This window comes from Camelina sativa, chromosome 11 (genome assembly GCF_000633955.1).
Source record: "Camelina sativa cultivar DH55 chromosome 11, Cs, whole genome shotgun sequence".
Classification (NCBI taxonomy): Eukaryota; Viridiplantae; Streptophyta; class Magnoliopsida; order Brassicales; family Brassicaceae; genus Camelina; species Camelina sativa.
The window spans coordinates 21020706-21038772 of record NC_025695.1 but is presented as its reverse complement, the minus strand read 5'-3'; the positions used below and the strand labels follow the sequence as shown (position 1 = coordinate 21038772).

Sequence of the window (18067 nt, the reverse complement as noted above, 5' to 3'; positions counted from 1 at the left end):
GAGGGTTCTTATCTTTGGAACCTAATGGTCTACCACGTTTCAAACGGGCCTTAGACTCTGTAGCAACTTGATTATTGTGTTCCTTTTGAACATCAATACGTACTGGTGCATTACAAGCTGGTATGTACGATTTTGTTACTCTCTTTGGGTCAGCAAAGGAATTTGGCAATTGAATAGCTAGCTTTTGCAAATGTATAATCTTTGGACCTCTGCATCACATGCTAGAGTCCGAGGATCTTGCCAATTTAAGGATGTTTGATTCCATGATATTTCTTTGACCAGCTTGTTTGTCTCTCCACCCAACATAGGAAATTCGGATTCAGCAAATTGACAATCCGCGTATCTGGCCTTAAATAAATCACCGTAGTTGGCTCAAGATACTTAATAATGGTGGGAGAATCATATCCAACATATATTCCCATCCTCATTTAAGATCTCATCTTTGTTCTCTGTGATGGTGCAATCGGTACATAAAACGGCACACCCGATTGTCTATAGATGGGATATGTCTGGCTCATGACCCGTTAGTAATTGGGATGACGAATATTTATGCTCACTAGATGGCCTGATGCGTATAAGTTCTGCTGCATGCAATACTGTGTGTCCCCAAGCCGACACAGCAAGCTTCGACCTTAGGAGTAATGGTCGAGCAATCAATTGAATACGTTTAATAAAGGATTCAGCTAATCCATTTTGTGTATGTACATGTGGCACGGGATGTTCCACACTTACCCCCATGGACATACAATATTCATTAAACGCTTGGGATGTAAATTCACCAGCATTGTCTAGACGTATAGTCTTAAGTGGAAAATCTGGAAAGTGTGCTCTTAGTCTTATGAGCTGGGCTATCAATCTAGCAAACGCAAGGTTTCTAGTTGATAATGAGCAAACATGCGACCATCTGGTCGATGCATCAGTAAAGACCATAAAATATCTAAACGTCCCACAAGGTGGGTGTATTGGTCCACATATATCCCCTTGTATTCTTTCCAGAAAATTTAAAGTCTCTTTATTGACTTTCACTGGTGATGGCCTTATAATGAGTTTTCCTTGTGCGCATGCTACACACGTGAGATTCTTAGGAATAACTCTTCTCTCTTTTAGAGTGTGCCCATTTGAATTTATTATTAGCTTACGCATCATGTTCGAACCCGGATGGCCAAGCCGGTCATGCCATAAAGTGAATTGTTCATTGAACATTTTATTCATTGCCAAATTAGCCTCTATCATATTTATTTTAGCATGGTAAAGACCAGTGGCTAATGCGGGTATAGTCTCTAGGACCTTCTTATGGCCTTGGGTGATTTCAGTAATATATAGGAACTCTTGGTTTCCTTCACCCTTAGTTTCAACATGTAGACCATTCAAACGAATGTCTTTAAAACTCAATAAGCTTCTCTTTGAGCTGGGTGAATATAAGGCATCACTTAGTTCAAGATGTGTGCCATTTGGTAATAAAATATTTGTCTGGCCGTAGCCTTCAATTAAACTTGCTATACCCGCTATTGTGCTAATATTGGTATTTTTCATAATGAGTTTTTGCAAAATATATCTTATCCTTCAAAATTGTGTGGCTTAATCCACTATCGACCACAATGATATTCTTGTCCTTAGCCATTTCTCAAATGGACAAGAATTTTATGTTTTAAACATAAACAAATAATTTTATATTGAAGGAAATAAAATAATTGAATTTAAACCAAAATAATAATTCAATAAAATTCAAAGTCATAAAACATAGATAATTAAAATAAATTAATACAACCAATACAAAATTTAATTATCCTCTCTTAGGCAATAAGAAGTCTCATAATCCAATTGGTCATCATTCTCATGGTCGAAATCCCCCTCACCATCGAGATGAACCAAGTTAGCTTCTGGATTCTTTTTCAAACTCTCTTGATAGAGATCAATAAGATGCTTAGATGTCCTGCATGTCTTAGCCCAATGATTTGCCATACCACATCGGTGACAAACCGATTTAGTCTTATGTTGCGGTTTGAATATTCCGCGGCCTCTACCATGACCACGACCGAAGTCGGATCGGTTCCCACGGCCATAACCATCATATTGGTTCCCCTTGTACTGGCCACGACCACCACATCCCCTACCACGGCCACAGCCGTGATACTTGTCTCTATGGACGTAGTTGGTCTCCTTAGTTTCCTTGGGCTCATTATGCTCTTTCTTAGTAATGTCAACCTTGTAAGCCTCTGGTAAGGGGGTTGATCCAGGAGGCCTCACAGCACTGTTCATCAACAATAGCTCATTGTTTTGCTCAGCAAGTAGCAAACAAGAAATGAGGCTTGCATATGTCTTGAAACCCCTTTTCACGATACTGTTATTGAAGCATTATGTTATTAGTGTGAAAGGTAGAGAATGTCTTCTCTAGCAAGTCCTCCTCAGTAACCTCCTTACCACATTATTTCAATATCGAGACTATCTTAAATAGCTCTGAATTATACTCATCCACGGATTTAAAATCCTGGATCCTTAGATTTTTCCAATCGAATTGAGCCTTTGGTAGGAGCACCATCTTTTGGTGTCCATATCTGTTTTTCAACTCTGTCCAAAGGTCAAGAGGATCTTCTATGGTAAGGTACTGGTTCTTGAGACTCTCAGCAAGGTGATGACGTATATGTAATATCGCCTTATATTTACATTTTTCAGAACAGTCATTCTCATCCTCAATGCATTCACATAGTTCTTTTGATTTCAGGTTGATCTTAGTGTCCAATGCCCATTGTAAGTAATTGTCTCCCGAGACATTAAGGGCAGTATATTGGAGATTGTTTAGCTTTGCCATCTACACAATAGAAGACATGGATCTGATCATTAGCATGCAGTATTTGAGACCGAACCATGCATTTATTTTAGTCTTAGGCCATGCGGTATTTGAGACCGAAACATGCCATCAATTTAAACTTAGGCCATGCGGTATTTGAGACCGAAACATGCTTTGACTTTATGCTTAATTTCGTGGCTTAACATGCATGAAAATACAATCCTAGACAAATTCTAGTATGAACAGGAAATATGCACATAATTTCAGGTTTTAGCAATTTTTCTTTTTCTTAGATAAAATTTCATTTTTCTTAAATTTTCCTTTTTCTTTAAACAGGATAATGACAAAATTTTAATGAGACAAAATTCTCTAGGATTTCCAATTTCAAGGATTGATTTTAGGGTTTTAATTTTAAACAAACAACCAAGAACAATCGGATTTAAACTTAGAACAAAACAGATTAATATTTTCGATTTTAGGTTTCTAGTTCTAAGGCTTTCATGCAACAAATAAACAAGCAATTACAACCAGATTTTAAACATGGTATAATTAGTGCAATTGCAATCAATCTAAGCAATCCTAAACCTCAAACAATCAGATTTTAAAGTTTTAGGGTTTTAGGGTTTTAGGATTTCAAAGCTTAGGGTTTTTTGTTTGTGGATTGTCTACTTGTAGATTTTGGGTTCTTATAGGATTTAAGTCCAGATTCGATACATGTGTTCTTATAAGGTTTGATTATTTACCTTCCACCGTTTGGGGTTGACTGGATTGATCCGGGAGCTCAAGACCTTGGGTGTACCTTGAGCTTTTGATCACGAACCTCAGACTAAACACGTACAGAACTTTGATCACAAACAGAAGCTGACCACGAACTAAACTTGATCCGGGTTTTGAGCTTGAACGAACCAAGGATGATGTGCGGCAGCGGTTTAGTATTTAGGGTTTAGGGTTTTTCTCAGTTGGATTTTTAGAACAAGTCGTGTTGATAAAGTGTTGTAAACTAGAGAAACTCGAAGGAAATTTTCTCTTCTTATTATCATTAACTCAATCGAATGTTACATATATAGGGATATATAAACCCTTAGTACAAAACCGACTAGGACTAGGATAAGATAATGGGCTACGGCCATGGGCCTTACACACTAGAACATGTATGAGCTGGTTATGGAAGATCCACCATCCGTGTTTTACAACATCTTCTTAATATTTTAAGCCCTTCTTAATATTCCTGTAGAGATTTTTATTTTCAACATTGGTTTTTTTTCGTCTCAGGTTATCATGATGTGGGTACATGATCATGAAATCATTCTTTATTAAATTTATAAGGTATGACTAATCTTATGATCTAGATTTTTTTTCTAATTAATGGAAAAATATGTGACTAATCTTATAAGATGTGCAGATGTTTCGATGGCTTCATTGACCGACATATCGTTGTTTCGATGGCTTCATGTACCTATTCAACAACGTGATTTTCCATCTTTTTCTTTGCTAAAAGATTACTGCATTCTCTTAATATACTTTACTTATTAGACAATCACAAATGTAGCAATTGATATAATTTCACGTAGTTAATCTTTGCAAGAATCAAAGTAGAACACTACATAGAAACAAGAAAAGTCATTCCTTTGATCTGTCACTAAGGCCAAGATTGGGGAAGAGAGAGACGGGTCAGTTCATTTTTCAAACTTATTATACTCAGAAAAAATAATAATTATTATAATGAGATTTGTATTTTTTGTTTTTTTTTCTCTTGTGCTGGAAAAACCTCAAAGTAATGTAGGACAATTTATTATTATTAAATATTAATTTAAAAATGAAATATGACGAGTTTCCAAAAATAATTTTTATTCTAAACAAATTCTAAAGATATTTTAAAATTTATCCGATTATTCATTTTCATCCGCAATCTTATTTTTTTAATTATTAAAAAGAGTTACTTTAATTCTTTTTTTTAAAAAATGAATATACAAAATCTCCACAAAACTCAAAAATTAATTTACTGTAAAAAAAATCGGCCAAAATATCTCTACCTTTGTAAACAAACATTTAAATTGTAAATTAAAGGAAAATCAAATCGTTTGTGGAAATAACCATAAATTTACATTACTCTTCCAAGATATGGTTTTTTTTTACCAAATTTTACAAACATATAATCTTAACAATATTAAAACAGAAAACAGGTTTTTAGATGAAAAAAAAACGCATGCCTTCTATAAAAATCGTTTAAATTTTGCGAAAAGCATTGACAATGAAATTTCAAATGTTTTGGATAAATTCACCAAAACAAAAAAAAAAACTCTTTTCTGTTTTATGGTATAAGATTAAGACTTTAAATGGTAGCAGTTTTTAACATGGTTTTTGTTTTCCAAAATCTATGAATTTATACAATCAAGATTATAGAAATAGAAAAGGAAACTTTCAGTAAAAATAAGCAAACATTACGAGCTAATACCACTAATATCAAAAATATTTTAATATATCTTTTAGCTATCTAATGACACAAAAATTTAATTTTGAGAAAAGTCCAGTATATTTATGGTATTAAGACGAGAAATAGTATATGTAAACTGAAACGGGTAAATTCGAATGATGAAAAACAATATTTTGATTTTTTTTTAAAAGGACATAAATTTTAGATAAAAGTACAAAAAAAATATAGGTAGATAAATTCAAGTGTCAAGCTTTCACTGATTTAGATAAGGATTAACTATACGACATGTAATTAATGACTTTGGAACGGACACTTTGAAAATTTTCATATTTTTGAAAAATCATTATAAGTTTTTGAAAATTATAATTTTTGGATAATTTCAACGAACTAAAAAAAAATATTCAATGGAGAAATCATGTATCCCATCTAAATTTCTTACCCAATCTCTTTTAGTAAATATTGTTTAACGAGTAATTATTTAAAAGAAAACGAACATAAAAATAAAAAATTCTGATGGATATGGGATGAGACGGGTCGAGAGGGGATGGGTTAAGACGTGAGGGGATGGAACATGACTAGACGTGTTTCCTTTTGTGAAGTAAATACGTCTATGTTTAATTTATAAAAAAAATTACATGAAAATAACGCATCTGTGCTATAGCACCCAGGTTAATATAATTCTTATGTAGCACGGGTTACTACTTTGAGACGGGTATTTTGAGAATTTTGGATATTTTTGAAATTTTTTTGAGAGTTTTTGAGAATTATAATGTCTACTAACGATATAAATTAAACATTCAAATGGAGAATACATGTATTTCATCTAAATTTCTTAGCCAAAATTTATTAATAGCATTATTATATTGATAATTATTTAAAATAAAATGGTTATGGGACATAAAATTTCTACTGGGATGGATTGGGACGGGATGGGATGGGATGGGACTGGACGAGATTTAACACCCTGTAATAAAATTACTTTAATATTTTCAATAAACACGGGCTGTCTTTGATTATTATGGATTGATTGCAAAAAATAGTATATGGTACGGGTTGCGGTATTTTACATATACACCACAATATTTACACCATAAAAGACTTGCCAACTAATTTTTATGGAAAAATACTACTATCATACTATTAAAATTTTCCAACTGAAAAGGGTTTATTCTTTGACTAAATATATGTTTTACCAGTGTTTTTTTGAAGTAATTTAATTAACTAATTAAGCACATATACTTTAAATATAATAATAAAATTTTGTGAAAATTTCAGTATATGTAAACTGAAATGGGTAAATTCGAATAATGAAAAATAATATATTGAATACTTTTTTTTTTAAAGGGAACCTAATTTTTAGATTAAAGTACAAAATCAAAAACTCTAGGTAGATAAATTCAAGTATCAAGATTTCACTAATTTGGATAAAGATTGACTATACGACACTTTGAAAATTTTGGATAATCTCAAGTAACTAAATAAAAAAAAATCAACGGAGCACTCTGGTATCCCGTCTAAATTTCCTATCCAGTCTACTTTAATAAATATTGTCTAACGAGTAATTATTTAAAAGAGAACGAACATAAGACAAAAAAATCTGATGGATACAGGACGAGACGGAAAGAGACTGGATGAGACAAAACGAGATGAGATAGGATGAGACGGGACGAAAGGGGATGAGTTAGGAAATAAGAGGATAGAACGGGACTGGGAAATGAAAGGATGGGACGGAACTTTAAATGAGAGGAGGAGACAGGAATTTGTTTCTAATTTAAATGAAAATTAACACACATGTGCTACCTAGTATGTTATACATATCTACTTACACCGTAAAAATCTACTTCATAAATTACCCTATAAACGAACAATTTTATTCCCACCATAAAAATCCACGAGTTTTACATGTACCACATTCATGATACAGTTTTACTCTAATTTAGTGATAATTTTTACATATGTTAAATAGTATATATCAACCACGCTTATTTGGTTCCTTAGAGCAAAAAAAAACCCTCTAAGAAATAATCATTTTTTCTCTTAACTCTATCTTCATGATGACGACAAACAAAAACTTTATCTTCATCTATATTTATTTCATGAATTATCTTTGGTTATATTGTATAATATATTTTTTTCCATATTTAAAGGTTTTGATGGGAAAATATAATCAAATACTTTTTGCATCAAACCCTTTAAATATGAGCCTCCCACATAATAATTGTATCATACTAGGATTTACTTTTACACATATATAAATATATATTAACTTTTTTACGGTATTTTAGTTTAATATTAAAATTATATAATTTAAAATTTTAGTATTTTTTAAATTTCACCAAGTGACATAACTTATATCTTATTTGGTTACCAAAATTATGAATATTTTATTTGTTAGTGTAGAAGATAAAATCGGTTTCAATTTATTTATTATACTATTTTGAAGTTGAAATGTAATGTTAATTTGAAACAGATTTTGTAGAATATGATTATTTCTTTATTTTTTAAATAAAAAATGGAGATATATTTTTATTTTGAAAAAAAAACAGAAATTTATTGTAGATATATATTTTAGGAATGTTATGTTAAATGTAAATATTACATAAATATAAACCAAAATTACTCATCTACTCTTTCCTGATGACTCTTTGTTTTTTCATGCTAGCCAATGACAAATCATGCAAAGCTATGAAGAATATATTAAGCAGATATGAAGAGGTTTCGGGGCAAGCGATCAACTTGAATAAGTCGGCAATAACATTTGGAACACGGGTCAAACAAGAGGTAAAGACAAGAATGCGACGCATTCTGGGAATTCATAACGAAGGTGGTGGGGAAAAATACCTTGCTCTACTAGAAGAAGTAACTCGTAAGAAAACAGAAATGTTCCAATACATCACCGACAGAGTCAAAGCCAAGACACAAGAATGAAATAAAAGATTCCTATCAGCAGGAGGAAAAGAAGTACTACTAAAGTGATATGATCATGAGACCATCCAAGAAGATCATTGAGCCTTGACCAACACGAACAAAGTTGAAGATTAATTCTTCCAGCCAAACAACCATTTGCGATACATTCCATTTGCCAAAGGAGGTTAATATAGTTGTTCACTTGAAGAGTTTTAGGTCCAACTGGTTTAAGAGCTTCCAGAATTATGTATGGCAACCAGGTGTTGTTTCTACTAAGCCAAAAGTGAAGAAATGATACAGTCCATGTTGTTTCTCATCAGCAAAATTGGACCAGAGAGTGAAAGAGAGAGAAGTTCAAGGATACACTTATTGGGCTAATTCAAGAGATTATGGGAAATGAGAGCATAGGAAATTCTATTGGGGATGTTGTCTACCAAGTCAAATCCATTTTGAGCCTAATTCAAGTCCAAGAAAGCCCAAAATAATCACTTTATTTTATGGTCAAAGAGGGGTGACGAAAATAGAGTTCAACTCACCTTGGGAATGATACCTTGTAAAGGCAAACTTCAAGAGTTGGGTCTTCATTCAACTATCTATCTTTATTATGTTTTAGTTTCTAGAATAATCAATACTTGGCTTTGTTACCAAGTTTCTTATCCCTATATAAACTCATGTAATCTCATTTGAGAATCAATAAATCAATTTCCTTTTCATTTTATGAGTCTATCTCTTTGTTCTTTGTTTCTTGGTGTGTAATATCCAAGCAAACAACCTCCTCTTGCTGGACTAGTGTGTTATATCTAGTAGCTATTGGAGTTGGCAATATCAGCAGCCTTCCGCAACTACTGTGCGACCCCTCAATCCATAAAATCTCCCTTGTTGCACCTTGCACCTTGGCGAGTTTCTATCCTTTCTAATCCAGCTGAGTGATCCTCAATTTTGGGCGTATCAAGGATGGCTCTTGGCGCATGTGTGTAGACTGTCGTGCCATCAACAACATTACGATAAAGTATAGGCATCTGATCCCTAGGCTTGATGACATGCTAGATGAATTACATGGTTCTTATGTTTTCTCAAAAATAGATTTGAAAAGTGGTATCAGAGCCACTCAACCGGTACTTATCTTTTGATTTTCTATCTTTTTCTTTCTTTCATCTTCTTTCAAAAAAAGGAAAAAAAAGAAAAGAAGAGAACCCTAATGGTTTGCCGCCAATAAGAGGTATAGAACACCAAATTGATTTCATCCCAGGTGCGTCACTTCCAAACCGGCCGGCTTATCGAACCAATCCGTTGGAAACAAAGGAAATTCAAAAGCAGATTGGAGAGCTTCTTGAAAAAGGTTACATCAGAGAGAGCCTAAGCCCATGTGCAGTACCTGTTCTCCTTGTGCCTAAGAAGGATGGCTCTTGGCGCATATGTGTAGACTGTCGTGCCATCAACAACATTACAGTAAAGTATAGGCATCCGATCCCTAGGCTTGATGACATGCTAGATGAATTGCATGGTTCTTTTGTTTTCTCAAAAATAGATTGAAATGTGGTATCAGAGCCACTCAACCAGTACTTATCTTTTGATTTTCTATCTTTTTCTTTCTTTCATCTTCTTTCAAAAAAAAAACAACAGAAAAAATAGAAAAAAAGAAAAAAGAGGAAAACAAAAAAAGAGAGAAAAAAGAAAGCAAAAAAAAAAAAGCAAAAAAAAAATGTATAATGATCGTCGAGAACGTGGGATCATTGAAGACGGAAGGCTTGGGATTCCAAATCTACAATTTCAGGCACTTATAAGAGAGATGCGACGGTTGTTGAGGGTTAAGATGAATGTCCTCTACGAGAGGTTGGATGAAGTTGAAGCAGAGACACAACAGAGACGACCACATATGTTGCATCATAGAAGAGAAATAGATCAACCTAAAGTAGCAAGGGCTGATGATTATTACAATAGTCAATCCTCAAGAGGGAGTCACATGAGACCAAGAAGTGATAGAGAAGCAAGAGGAAGAGTGGATGATAACATGGGTATTTTGAAGTTGAAGATTCCTACCTTTCAAGGCAAGAACAACCTAGATGCATATCTTGAGTGGGAGAAAAATATTGAGTCGGTTTTTAGTTGTCAAAACTATTGCGAGATGAAAAAGGTACGATTTGCAGCCACTGGATTTTGTGATTATGCTATTACTTGGTTGGATCAGTTGGTGATAAGCAGGAGTAGAAATGGAGAACACTCCATTGAGACTTGGGCAGAATTGAAGTCTATGTTGAGGAAGCGATTTGTTCCCCACCATCACCATCGTGGTTCAAATTATATTATAAGGAGAACTTCTAGACCAACTGATGGAGCGTCTACTGTCACGCCAAGTTACCAACGAGAAATGATGTCTCTTGTTTCTAAGGAAAAGGAAGCTTCTTTTGTTTCGTTACCATCACCAAAGGAGCACAAGGAGTTGCTAATTCAGGATAATCTGTTGAAAATAACAAATTCACCAAGTGAGAAAACGAAATTCGGGGAACCAAAGCATAAAGAGATCAGAAAAGATCAGAGTGAGGAAGCTGCAAAGGAAGGCATGATCATCAACAACCTTGGCAGTATGGATGATTCACCTAATGCACCAACAAAGAGAGAAAAATCAACGGTACAATTCTGGTCAAGTAAGACAGAGCAAGTTTTGGATCTTGAAGGAAAAAAGAAAGGTCTCACGGAAAATGGTGCATTTCTGCTTCATGGTATACAATATGGGCTCATATATTCTCTCAAAGAGAAGCCACCAGTATCACTTCAACACTCTCCAATCCATGGCCGTACAGTTTCGAGGACGAAACTTTTTCAAGAGGAGGGGAATGATATGATCATGAGACCATCCAAGAAGATCATTGAGCCTTATCCAACACGAACAAAGTTGAAGATCAATTCTTCCAGCCAAACAACCATTTGCAATACATTCCATTTGCCAAAGGAGGTTAATCTAGTTGTTCACTTGAAGAGTTTTAGGTCCAACTGGTTTAAGAGCTTCCAGAATTATGTATGGCAACCAGGTGTTGTTTCTACTAAGCCAAAAGTGAAGAAATGATACAGTCCATGTTATTTCTCATCAGCAAAATTGGACCAAGGAGTGAAAGAGAGAGAAGTTCAAGGATACACTTATTGGGTTAATTCAAGAGATTATGGGAAATGAGAGCATAGGAAATTCTATTGGGGATGTTGTCTACCAAGTCCAGTCCATTTTGAACCTAATTAAAGTCCAAGAAAACCCAAAATAATCACTTTATTTTATGGTCAAAGAGGTGTGACGAAAATAGAGTTCAACTCACCTTGGGAATGACACCTTGGAAATGCAAACTTCAAGAGTTGGGTCTTTATTCAACTATCTATTTTTATTATGTTTTAGTTTCAAGAATAATCAATACTTGGCTTTGTTACCAAGTTTCTTATCCTTATATAAACTCATGTAATTTCATTTGAACATCAATAAATCAATTTCCTTTTCATTTTATGAGTTTATCTCTTTGTTCTTTGTTTAGAACATTTCTTTGTTTCTTGGTGTGTAATATCCAAGCAAACAACCTCCTCTTGCTGGACTAGTGTGTTATATCTAGCAGCGATTGGAGTTGGGAATATCAGCAGCCTTCCGCAACTGCTGTGCGACACCTCAATCCATAAAATCTCCCTTATTGCACCTTGCACCTTGGTGAGTTTCTATCCTTTCTATTCCGGCTGAGTGGTCCTCAAATTTGGGCGTATCATCAAGTTTGTTGCAATTGCTTTACCTGTCTTGTTTACTCCATGAATATTTTTGAGTTCCCAAAAGAGACATGTGAAGAAATCAATTGTGTACTGTCAAAATTTTGATGGGGAGATAGCGTTACAAAAAAGAATATGCACTGGTTTGCATGGAATGGGGTTCAGAGACATTGAGCATTTTAATTTGGCATTACTAGGGAAGCAAGTTTGGAGAATCCTTCAACACCCAACCTGTCTAATGTCTCATATGTTAAAGGCAAGATACTTCAGTGATACAAACATACTGAATGCAACATAAAACGAAAAGAATCCTTTGTGTGGAAATCACTCATCTAGGGTCGAGATTTGCTCAAACAAGGAATGCGATTTATTGTTGGGGATGGTTCAATGATCAATGCTTGGATTGATCCATGGCTGCCACTATATCCTCTCAGACCTCCTAGAGAAAATAGTCAACAGAATGACTATTCTCTAGTCAAAGATTGGATTCACGCAAATACTGGCTAGTGGAATGAAGAACTCATAAGCGAATTGGTTGTTGAGGAAGATGCCAATATAATCCTCTCCCTTAACCTCTGTAAGCATAATTCTCAAGACATACTAGGTTGGCACTATACGACGAATGGGATATACACTGTTAAATCGGCGTATTGGCTGGAGAATCAGCTCTACACTGATCCACAAGTCCGACCACCACCAGGTAATCCAGTTATCAAGTCCAAAGTCTAGAAACAACACACAACTCCAAAAATCAAACATTTCCTTTGGAAAATTCGGTCAGGATCACTCGCCTGTGGAGAGAATCTACGGATAAGACATATCGGTACTCACTCAATCTGTCGAAGATGTTGTCAAGCTGAGGAATCTACACAACACATACTGTTTGATTGTCCATATGCGCAATTGGTGTGGCAGGCTTCTGGATTACCATTGAATTTCATGTTGGTCACCACCGCTATCCTAGAAGATAAAATGGAGACTATTCTCTCAAGTACCATTGCCCAAAGTAATCAACAGCTATATCAGGTTGCTCTTCGTATCTTCTGGAGATTATGGACAAGTAGGAATTATCTACTTTTCCAACAAAGAAAATTTTCATGGCATTCAGTGTTACTAAAGGCCAAAACAGATGTTAACGAATGGCTACAAGCACAAGAATATATTCAGAGTCTAAACACCAGAATTAATACTCATGGCCAAACCAATGGAAATGTATCAACAACCACAAGCTGGCAACAACCTCATGATGGATGGATCAAGTGCAATTATGATGGCTCCTACAATAATTATTATTTGTAATCTAACATCTTTTTAGCAGTTTATTTTATTCTAAATAACTGTTGGCACTATATGTAGAGTAAATTAATTATTAAATAATTTTACTATAATTTATATATACAAATCTATAATATTTATCTATAAGACACGCCAAAATTTATACATACAAAATCTACAGAAAAAATTCTTCTTTTTTGATTTACATATCAGAACACCACTGACAAATTAAACAATGTTTAAGATCAAAAAACAAATTTTTAAAAATTAAAGAAAAATAAATCATCTATAACTTTTAAAATAACTTTGACAATTAATATAATCCTTATAAATGTTGTATACAATTTAACATAACTATAGTATTTAAATAACAACACAAAACTAAACTAAAGTAAAAATATGTCTATTTACTTTGACATATGTGGATTTGTTATTAAAATGAATTGATAATTTACAAAAGAAAACAAACAAATAATAATGTAAGAACAACACAAACTATATAAACTTAGATGATTCCTACCAAAAAAAGAAGAGAAATACTCTAAAATAGCACTAAAACAAGTTTTATGGACAACTATAGCACACATTCCAAAAAATTCTAAAAATAGCACTATTTAACACATTAAAATATTTAAAATTAATTTAAAAAATTTTTTTTCTTAGGTTTGGGTTCTCAATTTCACATTTAGAGTATAGTTTTGAGAGTTAGGGTTTAATATTTTGAATTTATGAATTAATTTTGAATGACTAATTGGTGTTATTTTTGGAATTTTAGAGATGTTGTGCTAAGTTTGGAAAAAAAACTTATTTTGATGCTATTTTTGAGAATCTCCCAAAAAAAAATATAAACTTAGATGATTAAATTTGTAAACTACAAAAAAAAAACCACAAAATAAATACGCTAATATATCTTCCATAACAAGTAATAGGAGAAAAAACATAGCATATAGTAGAGTTAAGCCAATTATACGATTGAATTTACCCGACTTAAATGTAAATAATTGTAATAACAAATACAACATAGTTACAAACCATTGTAGGTTTTTTTAGTCCATTTCTATATCTTAGCATTGTGTAAACCATAATTTTTATTATTAATATAATTCCAAAAAATTAAATATCATATTTTTAATATTAAATATATTTCAAAATGTATAGAACAACATCCCAACATCCCGCCCCATTGCGCGAGTCTAACTTAGTGTATTTAAAAAATGTTAGTATACTCATTCATTAAGATTGGTTGTATGAAGAGTTTAGTCCGTGAAAGCTTTTGCATGTAATTAAGAGATTCATGTAACTTAAAAGCAACAATATATTAAAGTTAGTAAACCCTTTTTCAAGAAAAAAAAGAAACAATCCATTAAAGTTGTGCAGGTAGAGATACTTTCAACTTTCAAGTAGTTCACCTTTTTATTTTTATATTTTTATGTAATACTTTATACAAACAACAAAAGGAAAAAAGAACAAAATAATTAAATAAAAAACAATTTAATTTTTTCAGTATGTGTGTCTGTCTTCCATTTCCACAAATTATATATACACCCAAGTAAGATCTCATTCTCTTATAAATAAAAAATGGGTTGTCGTCAAATCTGGTTCATAGTTTTGTTCCTTTGTGTGTTTCAGTTCTTGGACTATACAGTTAGCTCCACCGTGGAAGAGAATGGGAAGGTGTTTGTGTACGGAAGAGCCGCCGTGGGAACTATAGACGAAGACTTCATTTGCGCCACTTTGGACTGGTGGCCGCCGGAGAAATGTGACTACGGCACTTGTAGTTGGGACCATGCTTCCATTCTCAATCTGGTTTTTTCTTTTTCTTTTTTCTCTTTTTTGTTTTTTTTTGTTTTTCATTTTCATGTTTTTTTTTTGCCGACGATAACAATGCAACTTGGGTTTTTGACCAAACCAAAAAAAAAAAAAAACATACAGTATGTATTTTTGGGTTGGTGTGGTAGCAGGAATGCATTAAAAGTTTCTTATATTAGTTACTCTGCATTTGGCAAATATAATTTACCAATTGTAGAAAATTAAAAAACCCATTTTATCATTTTTTACCATTTATGGAATATGAAAGTCAAAAATTATTATGGGCCAAGTAAAACAATTTCCTTATCTTTTTTTTCATCATATTCAATTTTTAAAATTGATTACAAAGAAAAATGGTAGCAATTGATTAGTACGAAGTACTGAAACTGGGTTATGTTGATCTTTCCTGCAGGATTTGAACAACATTATTCTTCAAAATGCAATCAAAGGTAAATCACATCACATTCCTGATATATTATAGTATTTGTTATGTCAGGATTTGATCTTTGTTCCCAATTTCCACAGCATTTGCTCCATTGAAAATAAGAATAGGAGGAACATTACAAGACTTGGTGATATATGAGACGCCAGATCAACAGCAACCTTGTCTTCCTTTTACCAAAAACTCTTCAATTATCTTTGGTTACACACAAGGATGTCTGCCTATGCGTCGATGGGACGAGCTCAATGCCTTCTTCCGTAAAACTGGGTACATTCACATTCTCTTCTTTCCACTTTGTTTTCCCCTCTCTCACTCTTCTTCCCTCACCTACTTGTGGTTTAAATCAGAGCTAAAGTCATCTTTGGACTGAATGCACTCTCGGGGCGTTCCATAAAACCTAACGGTGAAGCCATAGGAGCCTGGGATTCCACCAATGCTGAATCTTTTATCCGGTTTACAGCACAGAATAACCACACCGTAGACGGTTGGGAGCTCGGTAAGTCATCTGACAACACTATAGAGAATTCATAAGCCTGATCGAATTCTCACTACATCACCACGCTGGTTTTGCTTTTTTTCTTTTTTCTTAATAGGCAATGAGTTGTGTGGAAGTGGTATTGGTGCACGAGTTGCAGCAAATCAGTATGCTATAGACACCATAAATCTGAGAAACATTGTGAACCGGGTTTACAAGAACATGAGTCCCATGCCATTGGTGATAGGCCCGGGTGGCTTCTTTGAAGCTGCTTGGTTCACAGAATACCTGAGCAAAACAGAAAACTCTCTCAACGCTACCACACACCACATCTACGATCTCGGTCCAGGTAACCTGCATACTCAACTAGTCTCTTTTTATATCCTGCAGGTTCATTATTTAACTTCTGATGGAAAGAAAACTACATTTTGATTGATTAGGGGTCGATGCACATCTGATAGAAAAGATTCTAAACCCTTCGTACCTGGACCAAGAGGCAATAACGTTCCGCAGCCTCAAGAACGTAATAAAAAAATCCTCAACCAAGGCCGTGTCATGGGTTGGTGAGTCTGGTGGTGCCTACAACAGCGGGAGGAATCTTGTCTCTAATGCTTTCGTGTATAGTTTCTGGTAAGAAATAGATAAAATCAGCCAAAAAAACAAGCTTATCATAAGCAATATACTCAACATTTCTAATGATAATGTTGTGCGATGGTAGGTACTTGGACCAGCTTGGTATGTCATCAGTGTATGATACCAAAACATATTGTAGACAGTCTCTGATCGGAGGAAACTATGGGTTGCTAAATACTACTAATTTCACACCCAATCCAGACTATTACAGGTAAACAAATAACCAAAAGATGAATTTGGTATGTCACTAAAGAAAAAAAGGGAAGAAGACGCAATAAAAATGGTACTTAACACTAACTACAAATCATGTTACTTGATGACATGCAGTGCTCTGATCTGGCGACAACTTATGGGAAGAAAGGCATTGTTCACTAGCTTTTCCGGAACCAAAAAGATACGTTCATACACCCATTGTGCAAGACAATCTGTAAGTCCAGTTTCCATACAAGTAATAAAAATGGCATTTATTCGCGATGAGTTCGATCTAACATCTAAAGTTTCATCATGCAGAAAGGGATCACAGTTTTACTGATGAACCTTGACAACACTACGACAGTTGTAGCGAAAGTAGAGTTAAATAACACTTTCAGTTTGAGACATACAAAGCACATGAAGTCTTCTAAAAGAGCAACTTCCCAACTTCCTTCGGATAGTAATGGGGAAATCCAAAGAGAAGAGTATCACTTGACAGCAAAGGATGGAAACTTACATAGTCAGACTATGCTACTCAACGGAAATCCTCTTCAGGTTAATTCAATGGGTGACTTACCTCCTATAGAGCCGATACATATAAATTCAACGGAGCCAATAACAATAGCTCCATATTCCATAGTGTTTGTGCATATGCGGAGTGTTGTTGTACCTGCATGTGCTTAGGTAGCTGCATATGGAACTTAAGACAGTTCCTCCATTTAGTTATTTGATTAGAGAAAAAGAAACAAGTGTACCTTTCTTTCAGAAACCTATGGGCATTGAAATCTGTAAGTTCAAAGTATTTGGACAAAATAAAATAAGTAAAACAATTTCGAAACCCAAAACTTGTTTGCATTTTTATTTCTGTTTAACATTTATAACCGGTTGAGACCGTGAAGCCCGTATGGAGGACAAAATACACACTAAAGGATCAAATAAAGCTACAAAAAAGAAAGAAACTTACACCAAATCCTTTCAAAGACCAAACGATTTCTCCCAAGCACCATATTCTGAGTAGAACAGTAATGCGTGAAGATGGGACTACAAAATTAGTGGTCAAGGAGCAGGACTGAGAGAACATTAACTTAAGCTATTTTATAGCTTAGTCAGCTCTAGCGAAGGCGATATAGCTAGCTCATGAGAATGTTGAGAATGTAGTCGTCCAAAGAGCTGTTTCTTCAATGATTCGAAAGCCAAATGAAACCTCTCAAGCTGTTCCATTGCATTAGGATTGTATAAAAAGAGTCCATAGTAAAGATCAAAGCTGTCACCAGCAGTATTCTCCACCAATTTTAGCAATGTCTCATAACCCTTCGTATCGACAGGAGTAGATTCCAAGCTCAGCTTCTCCAGAAGCCTTCCCGCTGTGTGTGTGAT

General features: G+C 34.2%; 2 protein-coding genes across 2 annotated transcripts in view; one reads left to right on the top strand and one right to left on the bottom strand.

The window, feature by feature from the left end:
* On the top strand, window positions 14678–17611 carry LOC109124769 (heparanase-like protein 3). Its single transcript, XM_010442388.2, has 9 exons — window positions 14678–14945; window positions 15361–15397; window positions 15474–15657; window positions 15738–15886; window positions 15984–16214; window positions 16306–16495; window positions 16584–16709; window positions 16826–16925; window positions 17009–17611. The coding sequence occupies exons 1-9, from the start codon at window positions 14718–14720 to the stop codon at window positions 17372–17374; spliced, it is 1611 nt and encodes a 536-aa protein (XP_010440690.1). The 5' UTR covers window positions 14678–14717; the 3' UTR covers window positions 17375–17611.
* LOC104728176 (arogenate dehydrogenase 1, chloroplastic-like) overlaps window positions 17786–18067 on the bottom strand; it is a 3019-nt gene continuing 2737 nt past the window's right edge. The window contains exon 3 of the mRNA XM_010447201.2: window positions 17786–18001. Coding sequence (XP_010445503.2) covers window positions 17786–18001 — 216 coding nt within the window. The remainder of the gene's footprint in view (window positions 18002–18067) is intronic.

Coding starts and splice junctions, on each gene's coding strand:
- LOC109124769 (XM_010442388.2), top strand. CDS start 14,718: ATGGGTTGTCGTCAAATCTGGTTCATAGTTTTGTTCCTTTGTGTGTTT. Junction 15,658..15,737: donor GCCTTCTTCCGTAAAACTGG/GTACATTCACAT, acceptor GGTTTAAATCAG/AGCTAAAGTCATCTTTGGAC. Junction 16,496..16,583: donor GCTTTCGTGTATAGTTTCTG/GTAAGAAATAGA, acceptor GTGCGATGGTAG/GTACTTGGACCAGCTTGGTA.